General features: G+C 40.4%; 1 protein-coding gene across 3 annotated transcripts in view; it reads right to left on the bottom strand.

Annotated features, from left to right (window-relative positions):
* Positions 1 to 2,040: 2,040 nt before the first annotated feature.
* EFNA5 (ephrin A5) overlaps positions 2,041 to 13,379 on the bottom strand; it is a 209,180-nt gene continuing 197,841 nt past the window's right edge. For 2 of the 3 annotated variants that reach the window (XM_035099900.3, XM_088653136.1), the window contains exons 3-5: positions 11,414 to 11,479; positions 10,920 to 11,000; positions 2,041 to 6,130 (exon numbers count right to left, since the gene is read on the bottom strand). In XM_035099900.3, coding sequence (XP_034955791.1) covers positions 6,009 to 6,130; positions 10,920 to 11,000; positions 11,414 to 11,479 — 269 coding nt within the window. In that variant the 3' untranslated portion in view covers positions 2,041 to 6,008. The remainder of the gene's footprint in view (positions 6,131 to 10,919; positions 11,001 to 11,413; positions 11,480 to 13,379) is intronic. The other variant, XM_035099901.3, reaches the window with a different exon arrangement.

Below are 13,379 nucleotides of genomic sequence, written 5' to 3'. Positions count from 1 at the left end.
CCAATCTGTCAAAACAAAGGGGGCAGGAGATCAAGGAAGCCTCAGGAGTCATGGGTGGGTGTCGCTCAGTTGCCCAGTTTTTTTATAAAAAAACTCTGCGCATTTATGTTTCACAGGGTGCGAAAGAAGGGCTTCACACATTTATACAATATGCATGTGTGCTTGGGCCCAGGATCTTTTGCCTCACCATCCCCACTACTGACTCCCTGTTGCTACCCAGCTTCCCCCCAAAAAATAATTAAATAAAATGTCCCCAGATTCATTGAAAAAAAATCTGATAACCATACGCTAGATCCTACAAGGCCCCTTTTAACCACATGGGAACAGAAATGTTGGAGGTTTCACTGGAGACAGAGGAATGGAAAAGATGAGAGTGAAAACTACTAATGCCATTCTCCATCCAAAATTCAAAGTCCATTCTCTATCCAGGCAGTGCCTACACAGCAATGACCAGTAACTGTGAAACTCGCAGTATAATTTGGGGCTATTATGTTAAGACAAACCAAACATATGTCATTTATAATCTTACATTCACACTTCCAGAGACAAAGGTTCAGCACACCAGTACTTTTGTGTTAAACATGCATACGCCTCTCTTCCTCTTCTCACTATGCTGTCACTCCTAATTTGTAAAGAGAAGTCACAGCAAGTTATAATTAGTACTTGCTGCCCTGTCAACCAATTAAACGTAATAAAAAGCTTTCATGGCGGTTAACGCTAACATGGGTGTAATTAAACCTTGTATTTTGAAATGCACGGTGTATATCAGCTGCCTTTTCTGTGTGTCACCCCTTCAACCTTACACACCCTTCAGTTCTTTCGCAATCCATTTGCCAATGCCAGCATATCAAGGTCTTCAGGAACTGGCCCTAGCGGTGGTGAAGGATATGTAACAATTGCTGGTGGAGTGGTGAATAATGGGAGGCAATTCCTTCATCTTCATCACAACTGGTAATGGAACCCTTGCGTCAGTCCTCGTTTCCCATGAGCCTCCAGTCAGGTTTACTCCTCGAAGGTTTGTTTGTTTGTTTTTTAAATGCCAAACATTCCAAAACTCTTAGTTTGATTAAAAATGGATGTGAAAAGGTACCACTGTGCACTAGCATGTTGTGGAGATGCACACAGCTACCCAAGCTGAACTGATCTTTGAGGGATAGTTCAGCATTCAGAACTCACCTGGAGGATGAGTTGAAGCAAATACAGAGGCCATGTCTGCGGTTGCACTGGGAATTCCCCCCCCCCAAGACCACTTTTGAAGCTTCCAGAACCCATTTAATTGTTACTGGAACTGGAAGAGCACTATGGGTAAAGGGGAGCCATGCATTGTCTGCCCTGTTTGCAGTCCCTTAGACCAGTGTTTCCCAACCTTGTGCCTCCAGATGTTTTGTGACTACAATTCCCATTATTCCTGACCACTGGTCTTGCTAGCTAGGGATGATGGGAGTTGTAGTCCAAAAACAGCTGGAGGCACAAGGTTGGGAAACACTGCCTTAGACCACACTATTCCATGGTATGAAGAATATAGTGCTTTATACCAAGGGCTCAACATGGGGGAGGGAGACTGTACAGAGAAGATCTAGATGGATTTTTACAACACCAGCATCTAGGGCAGGAGTGGGGAACCTATGATTTTCCAGATGTTGTTAGCTTGCCCCATCAGTTCCAGCCAGCCTGGCCAGTGGTTTGAGTTGATGGGAACTGTAGTCCAGCAACATCTGGTGAGCCTCACCCATGACCTAGACAGTAGTATGCATTGCCAAATGAGAAAGTTTATAATTAAACAGATGACTGGATGGGAAGTGGGAGGGAAGAGCAGAGAATGTGACAGTAGCCAAGGTTGGCTGGATCTGGCTGGATCCTGGCAGTTATGGCTCCAGCCATTTAGCCCAAGCAGAAATTGCATTGCAACTATTTCGCAGCTGTGAAGCGCTGTATTCCTTGCAGCTTTCCGCTGCCCACAAACATTTATAGGATGGAGGACAGCTGGCCCCGAAACAAAGATGTCACTCAGCAAACAAAAATATAGCCTGAAAAAATCCATTAAAATGATGAAAATCTTTAATTTTTTTTTATTCAGATATAATTGTACGGACACGTGTATATACAAATACAGATCTTATGGGTTTGTTTGTTTCGTTTTTACAATTTCTGTTAAGTTCATATAATGTAAGCATTTCAAGAACAGCACTCAATGAATAAGTGCAAAGAAACTGCAAAAGCAGGGCAGTACAAGCACAGGACCACACTGAGCTGGACTTTCATACCCAGAAGGACACACAATGAGTGGCTTCAATAGGGTGTCAAGAGTAAGTATGGAAAGCGGATTTTGTAGACTCATGGGTAACCTCCAACATGCCAGCATCTATTAAACTGTACAGACAATGGCAGCAAGTCTATTGTAGGGAGATTTGTCTCACATCTGAAAAACTCAGGGGTGAATGCATGGGAAAAACTTGGTAATGCCAAATCAGAAACAGATCTGCCTGCCCATTCACTGTTCCAAATTTTAAACAGGGTGGGTGGGGAGAGATATATATATATATAAAGAAACTTGCCAGGGTTACGGAATGGGGAGTAAAAAGAACACATCTGATGCAGGGCATTTGGGAAGTAAGACTGATGAATACACATAATCTGACGGCAGTATGAATGAGTTCCGTATTTTTCAAAACTGACACAGCCGCTGCTTTGATAAAGCAATTGATAAATATCAGTTTTAAAAAAAACAAAAACAAAAAAACAACCAAACACATTCCCTCAACAGCTACCGTTTCTTTCCCTCAGCAGTGGTTATACAGGAAAGAAAATTATTTACATATGGCCCCTCTCAAATTTGTTGGCTTGTGTGTGTGTGTGTGGGTGTGGGCACTCCAGTCACTGTAAAACGCCACACGTGATGCTGGCAAGGCCCCTTTTGAAACAAACCATCCATGAAAAGAATTTTTTTTTTTTAAAAAAAGACAAAGAATCAGAAGGAAAACCATCCTCACAAGAAATAAGAATAAGAATCCCAAAGCCATTGAGAACCAACATGCTAACTCAACCCCAAAGGGGAAGGTTAAGCCTAAACATCATAAGGCTCCAACGTCAGGACATTAACACTGAGGACAAAATATCGAGCATCAAATGTTGCACGGCTCCAAGTCTTGACATTGTGAAATCTTGAGTGTCTTGGGTGCATGGGTTTCATGGGTGAGTTCTGAATGGTGACTTGTTGCGACTGCTTGCCATTTGGTTCTCAGCCGCCACAGTGAATGCTTCTGTCATATGATCAGTGGGTGCGTTTCTTTTATTTAATTTTTAATATCATGAAAGTCTATTTATTTTTTCTCACTTACAAAAGACATAAGAATCAAATTAATACTTTATTATCAAACACTATATACAACAGAGGCTGCTAATAATACAGAATTTAAAGAACAAAGCATTTTGTTTGTTTTAACTCATCTTTCCTTTGCCATCCAAGAAAGTACAGTACAAAACAATTATTTCTAAACTAACACGAAATGTTACCTTGTCGTCTATTAAAGGATACACAGTATCCACCAAACAGATCAATCCTTATTTCCCCGCTACCCTTTGCAAAGCCCTCGGGCAAACTGGGAGGGGGTGGCGCAGGGCGCACTTGCCTGGGCCCAGGGGCTGCCGTAGCGGAATCTGGCTCTTTAGACTTCACGCCGGGGGACAAAGGCTGCTGTAAACTTCCACACTGGCATCTTTTTCAAGATGTCGAAACGACACGCATACACACACCAGAGAGATTTTTTTAAAAAAACCTTTAGACGTTGCTTGTTTGGCATGATTGAGATTGCCTGATGCCATTAAGTATCTAAAGCAGAAGTCCTGCAAAATTACTGCCCACAAGGATTGAGCTGGATGTTGAGCAGCTGTCAGCAACTTTCGCTGTAAGGCAGTACCGCCTTTATTTGCTAGGTTAGCAGTGCACTGTGGCAAAGCAAAGGGCTGAATTCACTGTGGTGAAAACTTCGTGTTGCTAAAAAAAAAAAGCGTGCTCTCGAGACAGAAGTGAGTCCAGTTTTTCATTATTTATAGATGAATTGTGGAAAACAGCAATAGTCATCGTTAGGACATCAAATCAGTACTACTCGTGCCATCTCTCAACGTAGGCTGTTAGTGTGCAGTATTAGATGTCTCTGTGCTTTCAAACACAGCCCATACTGTATGGTATCAGGCAAGCCCAGAGTGCTCTAAATTTACTTTCTGCTATTTTTGGATCATGAAATCCTTCAACTTTTTTCTTAAAAAAAACAAAAAAACTGCTTTCCTCTCTTAAACAAACAAACAAACAAACAAAAAACATTCACAAAATGCTGTCCATTTGCATCATGATTTAGTATTAAATTACACTTTTTGTTGTCCTGCGGAATCTAGCACATTCTTGTAAGGCTTTGTTCTCAAGAGTTTGCGGTAAAAGTCAGCTTTCCAAAACAATCACTTCCATGATGTCTACCCAATCTCTTGCAAGTCGACGCCTGCCTAAGCCAATGGAAACCCACAAAGGAAGGCATTTCCTGGTAAATGGTTTTTATTTGTCCCTAACAAAGTAGTTTTCAGGTGCCTAAGGGTTCGGCCCCGATTCCAACCAAACAAGACAGCACCCCATAATCCTCTTACCACTTGTATCATCTTTAAATAGGACAAGCATATATAATTACTTGGTATATCTAAATAATGCATTTTCTATTCTAGTGGGTTTTCAAAAAAAATATTTAGTTCAAGGTCTTTGGGAGTCCACCTATGTATCCTCCTGCTGATAAAGGTATTTCTTCCACTTTTCAACTGTGTTGGAAAGGAAGAGAGCTACAAAACCGATGCCTCAACATTCACTCCAGAGTTCAACATGTTCTTCCTAACCTTTTCCTTCTCCCTAACCCACAGCCCTCTATGACAAGTATCCTGGTCCCTTTCTGGCAGGAGTTTACTTCAGTGGTTGCCAAGCTCTCAAAGGGAGGCAAATCATGAGCACCCTGGAGATTTTGCATCTCTCTGACCAAGTTTTCTCCACCCAGTGCTGCTATCATCCTAGCATGTGTCATCACTTAAAGAGCGGTATCGAAGGCTACTGGCTAGTAAGTCAGCCTTGGGAAAGGTCACTTTATTCACACAAAGAAGAAGAAAAAGGAACAGAAAATGCCTCTTTGCATTTGAAGAAAAATTATTGTAGCACCATGGTGATCTGTTTCAAAAGAAAAATAATCTGGTGTGCACTATCCACTTAGAGAGATACCAGAGGCACTCACACCCCAGCGAAGCTTCCTCTATCTGACCTTGCTTGTGTGCTAGCATTCCTCAGTAGCCACTTTCTTCTCCCCTGATAACAAGAGTGTCTGTTGTGGAGCATAAGTTCTACTGTGAATGATCTTTCAAGGCAGTTGCATACAAAACAGTATCTCTTCCCTATGAAAAGCCTGTTCATTGATAAATTCCTGGAGGGAATGGCGTTACACTATATCTGTTCTCAGTATCTCCCCTCCAGTCCTGACATGGTGATACAGTGCCTTGCATGATCGTCTTACAGCGCTGAACGAGGAGACATAAATATTGTATCGGAGTGAGTAAAGACTCCTCTTGGTTTTCCAAACAAGTTCCTTATCTTCCAACTGACTGCACCTGCTACTATTCTTCCTTCTCCACATACAGGTGGGCCCAGAGAGCTAACCGAGGCGGTATCTTAAGAGAGGCTGCAGAGAATGTAAGAATCACTAGTGTCAATATTGAAATTTGGCATTTTCATTTGGAGTCCTTTTATTTTAGAAGGGGTCAAGGAAAACCACGGGGAAGATCGGGAGTGGCAAGAGGGCTAGTTATGCCTCTTCAATTTTTGCTCACAGTTCAGGTTGCAGAGGAAGAAAAGGAGATTGGGGAAGGGAAACAAACCAACATCAGCAAAAACCAATATAATGTCCCATTCTTGGGATGAGCAATTAAGTGGATCTTTGATGTTCCAAGACCCTGATGTTGTCTGTGACAGATTACTATAATATGTGCTATAACGTCAAAAGCATTGCCAGGAGGAACAGGAGAGTTGCCAAAAGCCGACTGGATATCCTCGGTCTCTGTGCTGCGTTCTCACCACGGGACGGCTCAGCAGACTCATGTACGGTATCATCTGTTCAAATGGGGGGGGGGAGAACACACACATTCTAATGAAGCATTGCATTTTTAATGAGCCTCGAGATTACAGCTCCAGAATTTCAGTACAATACAGAAAATCAGATTTTGTACTGCGTGGGGCTTTCAAAACCACAACACCCCATCATTTATACACATGTGATGCACATTCAGTAGCAAAAAGCTGCTAGCTGAAATACTGGGCATGTGTTCCATTCCTGGCATAGTCTTGTACATTAATATCTCTGTCCCAGGCACATTACCCCCAAATGAGCATGTGCTTCAGCTGTATGTTACCATTCATACAACACTTGTTCTCCACGGCACAATTAGTAGACTGCATTTTATTGGAAGGCTAGGCTTACTGTGTGGAGATGACAATCCTGTTAGTTTTACCCTTTAAAAAGCTCAGGAGATGGGAAGTGCATAACTTACTGGTGCATGTTAGAGAAATCCTAAGTACCACAATAGTGGAACAAGTCAGGTGGCCTATGTGAAAGTATCCACATGTCATAGCTCAGTGGCTGAGCTCGTGGCTTTGCATGGGTTGTGTCCCAGGTTCAATCCAGGTAGGACTAGAAAAGACTTCTGTCTAAAACCCTGGACAGTTGTTGCCAATTGGTGTAGACCAGTCTCTTCCAACCTTGGGTCCCCAGATGTTGTTGGACTTAAACTTCCATCATCCATAGCTAGCAGGACCAAGGATTGGGGAGCCAAGGTTGGGAAAAGCTGGTGTAGACAATACTGAGCACGACTGACTTATACTAAGTTAGCCTCTATTTGCACTTAAGCTTTTAACCCTGTAAGTATTCATATAGAAAAGAACAAAAGACAGAAAAGGCCTGTAAAGGATGTACTAGTTGTGGGTGCGACTTTTATGTGAACTGAATTTGTGGTTTGTAATATTAACTCTAATGGAGTTGTGATTCCGATTCTAAAACTACTGATGCCAAATAGTTATGAGCAAATTTGTTTTTCCAGAATCAAAGCATGCCTATTTGACAGCTTTAGATTAACAACACTGTCTTTAAGTTGCTCAGCACCTGAAGGCAGCCCTGGTTAGTGAAGTTTGATGTTTTATTGTGTTTTTACTATTTTGCTGGGAGCTGCCCAGAGTGGCTGGGGAAACCCAGATGGGGGTATAAATAAAATAATAATAATAATAATCATCATCATCATCTCAGTGGGTCTAAAAAAATCAAATTGGGTTTTCACTGACAAACATAGCTTTAATTGTCAAATATTTGGACAGCGATACTGACATTATCAGGGTCAGTATGCAGTGGAAAATGTTAAAGGGCTGATAAAAACCTTCACCATTGATTTTTACTGAATACCAGAAGGGAATTAATACAACTTTTGGCAAATTACAGCTAATGGAAAATAACCAACATTAAAACTTTGAGAAAGCCAATACCTATTAGTGGTAAAGCGGGAAGAACAGAATATTCTATTTCTCTTTTGAACCCATCTCAATGATATCACAAAAAGTCAAATGCAATCTGAGGGTACATATCAGCTATTATTAACTGAGAAAATATTAGTCATGTTAATTTTTATTGAATATGTCAGACATACTGGTTGGATCAGTTTATGGTGTCAGAAAAATGTTCAGATTCGAAACACTCTTTATATATGATACTTCAGGCTAAATTTTTAAAGCAAGTTTTATGAACTTGCATCCCTGAGTAAAATCCCTGTATGGTAGAAGAACTTTTTAAAAACTTAGCACATTCTGAACTGGCCCATAAGTTACTTAAAAACTCAAAGTACATTCATTTGTTGATTCATCTGAATTAAGCTAGCAAAAGCAAGGCACTGGTTTCAACTCCAATGCTTAAAATTTCACTTTAGTCATAAAACAGATTCTGAATGCATGAGTTTATTTATTGATGTATTACGAACATTTAAGCCCTGCTTTTCTGTTTTAAAAAAGATGAAAACAAGACAATAGAAACATAATAAAAATACAAAATTAATGGCAGATAAAAGACAAAGATAAGAATGGCAGATGAAACAATTGACAAATAACCACAATGGGAAGATTAAGAACAATTTACAAAAAAAACACAACGGGAATATAAAAAAACCTAAAAACTAAAAACTTAGTGGGTCAAATGACAGCTGCAAGAGAGAGGTCTTCACCCACTGGTAGCAGAAAAGAGGCAGACTCACTCTTGATAGAGAGTACTGTATCAGAACCTCAGAGATGCCATCTTGAAGGTTCTCTCTTGCATGCTGGCTAAATGCAACATAGATTTGGGTTGGATGGGGAATAGTTTTTCTCCAGGTAACCTTAATGAATGGGCAGACTCATATGGAATCACTTTTAAATATCCTGGTCTTTTATGGGGTCTTATTGGAGCCCTCACATTTTTAATATTGTATGGGCCCTCCAAGATTCTCTGCTTCAAAGTTTCTCTCCTAGCACCTAGAAGTACTAATTCACATTAGAGAATGAGAGCTGATGATGTCTTCTTCAATGTACTGCCACATCCTACACTTTAGGAGGCAGAATGAAGTCAAGTTGCCCATCTTGCCTTACTGTTTTATTAGAGAGCTAAACAGAGATAAACCATGAATTTAAACACAACGGTAGCATGTAATTGTTGATTAAACTGTGCTGGTGTAGACCCTCTCTAAGATAACAGGCCTAGAAATAAAATCTAAAATGTTTACTTTGTGAATTATGAGTTTCAACTATTCACTTTCCTCCTTATTTTTGATATTGTACGAAATGTATGGAACCATAAATTACATATACTTCCAATTATTAAGCAATGATGGATAGGTAAAAAAGGTGGATGCCCAAATAACATCTATTACTGTGGGAACAACCAACTTTGGAAGTAAGATGGGTGGCTGCCAGCTTTTTGGGTTCATTTCAAACCCAGACAATGTTATTTTTTGGGTGCAATAGAATTTCAGTTGCCAAAGTTTCAGTTGGCATGAAATTCCTGGAAGACTGCTGTATACAATTACTGGTTGATGTTATTAAATTGGCTGCTGCTCTTATTTTTATTTATTCATTTTAAATCTAATTTTAATTGGAATGGGTTGATTTTAACTAATTTTTGTTTAAGTTACTTTGGAGGAAAGATGGAGGGGGGGGAGAACAAATTTGACTGCTGGGCAACTGCCTTTGTCCCCACCCCACACGTAAAAGACAAAAGGAGAGCACACGAACCAGACACGTACACTACAATACTAGCATGTTAGTACACAGTTTAGACAGCATGCAACAAAACTCAGTGGGACTGTCCCTGTTAATGAAGCAGCATGTTAATAGCAAACTGTTAGTGAGCTGGGAATTACTATCAGATATTTTCTCAGGCAATCTTGTGAAAATGCTCTGTGGATGGGAGCTGGCCCTGCTCCAGATCTCTGTACATGCTGCAATGTGGCTTCTCCATTAACTTCAAAGTTGTTGTTGCCCTATATTGGCAACAGGGATGCAGAGGTGGAGCTGCCTTGTCATCAAAGGTGGGAGGAAGGCTTTGATTGTATGAAAACTTTCTCATGCAAAAGAAGCCTCTGCGTCAGCATAAATGTGCTTTTCATTTAGGCATCTCCCTGCACCCCCTACTCTTCTTCACTCTACCAACATTTTGCATTGTGTTTAGATATCACACTCTAATGACCCATTAACATGGTTCCGCTGCTCTTCTGCAAAACAGATCCCTGGGCATTTTAGGACCATCATGCTCAGAAGAGGAACATTCTCACTGATAAAGCCGACAATGATATGCAACTGCTCTAGACTTTTATGGAAACTGAACTTTTTGCATCAGTATTTTAATAAGCTCCAGCTATAATTATGTACAGTACATTGGTTTCAATGGGGACAGTTCTGTATGGGCTTAACTCAATCCCATTGAATAAAAGAAATTTAAATCCCATTATTCAATCCCATTGAATAAAAGAAATTTAAAAGCATTTGATTAACAAGATTGCACTCTAAATTTACAGAGCAGAGTATGTATATCTTATTCATATTTATGAAAGCATTTGTACTGCAGGCAGTCTTTTAAAGCACACAGACATATTCCCATCGAGATCAGCCTGAATAGTAATACTCATTTGCACAAGGATCTTTATGGACACTTGTAGACAACTCTTTCACATATGCTATTTGTTTAAAGGTGCAGAATGATATTCAGCCATTGTCCCCATTTTAAAGCCTGAAATAATTTTGATTTTAACCAGAAGAACTTACTGCATATTTGTTCTACCACATAGATCAAAAAGTGACACTTTTGGAAAGGTAGCTTTATTAAATTTATAAGATTCCATCCACCCATTGGACAACTGACCTATCAATGACGTTATGGTCAATTGCTTGTTGTGGGCAGGGAAACCACTGGTTTAAATGCTTCTAAATACATAGATATGTAAACATGTAAACAATATCAAAAGTATATAAACACACACACACATTTTCTCTCTTAATTATTTATGTCCTGAATGGATACTGTGGTGCTGCGGCAACTTACTGCAAAAATGGGGTGGGAATGGGGACAGAGGAACTGCTAATTTTTAAAAAACTGGGATGCCATGTTTGAGTAAATAATTGGTCATGGAAAAAGCATACTTTGCCTCCCATCCATCGGACAAGAATACTAGCGCTAGCAAATGAGAAGCACCATAAGCAATATTAGCACTGCGAGAAATGAGTAAAAGCAGAGTCATTTTACCATGCAAACTATGCAGAGAGAAAGAAGGGAAGAGAAGCAGACGCACCAGAGGATAGAGGCATTTGTTAAAAGAGATTCTCTAAGCATACTAACCTGCTGGTTCTAATGAATTTTCTACTTTGTCGTTAACATCGAAAACACGGTCATGAACACCTATAGTTTTCATACAGTTGTCTATAACAAAAATAGAGATAACAGCCAAATATGTTAGTGAGACACCCTTAAATCCCCCATTTTCCTTTTTGTTGCTGTTGTTGCTCTATGTGATTTCTATTTCTATTTCTATTATATGTATGTATCTCTTAGTTGTGGCATGCTTCCAAACGCCACAATAATTGCCTTTTTGTACAACAGTATAAGAAACAACAAGTTAGCAACTGCTGTGTACTTGAAACAAATAAGAGTAAAAGCTTTGTGAAAAATGATAAAAAAGATATGGTGAAAACAAAAACAAAAAAGCCGCTATATAGAACAGATACCACACAGGATTTAAGAGTAAAAAAAAAAGAAGTTTTTACTGCTGTTTACCAGACCAAACAAAGCATGTGCTATAAAGCCACCCTCTAAGCAAGATCTAAATAACTTACTTGCAGGTCGTACAAAGACTTTCAGCTTTAGACAGGACCTCCTCCCATTATCAGGGATTGCAGATGCTGTTGAAGAGAAGGGGGAGGAAGCATAGTTACTCTTTGTCCTACAGACATAATGTAGTACATTCTTCTTTTCCTAAGATAACACATCTGCAGCACATTAAAAAAGGAAGAAAGTAGATGATACGGGGCAGTCTGAATAGCAATAAACTGAAGCTTCAAGGCCACGCTGCTGCTCTTTTTGCAAAAGAAAAAGTGGCATAACAACTGTGCAAAGTAAGAAGCCACAGAACCCACCCACTAGACTCTACCCTTGAACCCCAATAAGACTCAGGCCAGCAACAACAACAACAACAAACAACCCAGCTTGCTTCTACAAATTGGTTCTAAGGGCCAGTCTGCATGACCACTTTTGATGTAGTAAGGTGGGTGCAGAAAATCATTTTCACATGCTAACATACTAAATAATAATTACCTGAAAGCTGCAGTGACTTAAAAATTCTAATGGGAATGATTTCTTTCTGCTACTACTGAGTATATTTTTGAAGAACCACTGGTATGGTGCTGGATGAATGGAAGAACTCCCATTCACAGAAGGGACTGCAATCTATTCCAGTGGAGCCTCTTCCTGGCTGATTTTAATATATTCCCTCTTCTGCCAGAGTCCCCACCCCCACCCTGTGCTCTCTCCCACACTGTTACAAGGAGCTCTCTGACCCTCCAGAGAGAGGTGCCACAGTGGAAAGGAGACCTTGACAAAGTATTCCTCCTCACACAACAGGAATACGCTGAGATTGGAGTTCAGGTCACAGGAGCTCTGTATCCAAGAAACACAATGACCCAAATAAGTGTAAAATATGCCTGCATTGTGGCAAAGAGATGCAAAAGCCAGGATGAACTTGCCCTGAATTTTGGGCTGAGGCTTGCAGTAAAATGGTGTGCATTGCTACAGAGCAAATAGTTACTTCCACCGGGGCTGGGAATGTAGTGCAGACATCTGGCCCCACTTGTGCTCAATCGACTCTCGTATGACTGCATATACGCATTGTGCCAGGAAATCAATCAAACAAATCAATCAATCAATCAATCCTAAGCTGAAATGGCTGCAGAGCTGGAAAGTCCTTGTGGCTCACAATGAGACTTTCCTCAGAGTCAGAAGAGGATGCCAGTAAGTCCCATCGTTCTGCCTGGACACTGAGGTCCAGCACCAAGGGCCTTCTGGCGGTTCCTTCGTTGTGAGAAGCCAAGTTGCAGGGAACTAGGCAGAGGGCCTTCTCGGTGGTGGCACCCGCCCATCTGATGTCAAAGTGAACAACAACTACCAGACTTTTAGAAGACATCTGAAGGCAGCCCTGTTTAGGGAGGCTTTTAATGTTTAATAGATTACTGTATTTTATTTTTCTGTTGGAAGGACACCCGGAGTGACTGGGGAAACCCAGCCAGATGGGTGGGGTATAAATAAATTATATTATTATTATTATTATTATTATTATTATTATTATTATTATTATTAAAGTCCAGGCTCCAAAATGGCACATGGGAGCTCTCACTGCTGCTGCTGTGCTACCCCACTCAACAGCTGTTGGGCAGGAATCTGTATGTACTGCAGTAGGCGCCCCACTTACTCTCATTTTGCTTATGTGGGGTGGGGGCCAGGACGTAACCCCCACATAAGTGGGGAGTCACCTGTATTAAGAAAAGCCAGTTAACTGTTGAAGTTTCTGATTATAAAGTTACTAAGATTGTGGTCCTTCTTGACCTCACTAAAAGTGTTTCATTTCTTCATTACTGGGTCCAGGGGGTAATCATGTGATGCTGTTTAAACACTGGAAACTCTGCTACATTTATGAAATCCCTGCTTTCAGCAAATCACAAATCTGCTTTCAGGAATCATGAACTTTTAATAATTATATGCATTGATGTGGAAATTGGTTTGCCTCTAAATTAACACATGTGGTAGATC

Source organism: Zootoca vivipara, chromosome 10, assembly GCF_965207765.1.
Source record: "Zootoca vivipara chromosome 10, rZooViv2.hap1.1, whole genome shotgun sequence".
Taxonomy (NCBI): Eukaryota; Metazoa; Chordata; class Lepidosauria; order Squamata; family Lacertidae; genus Zootoca; species Zootoca vivipara.
The sequence above is the reverse complement of the archived record's forward strand: the minus strand, read 5'-3'. Positions and strand labels throughout refer to the sequence as shown.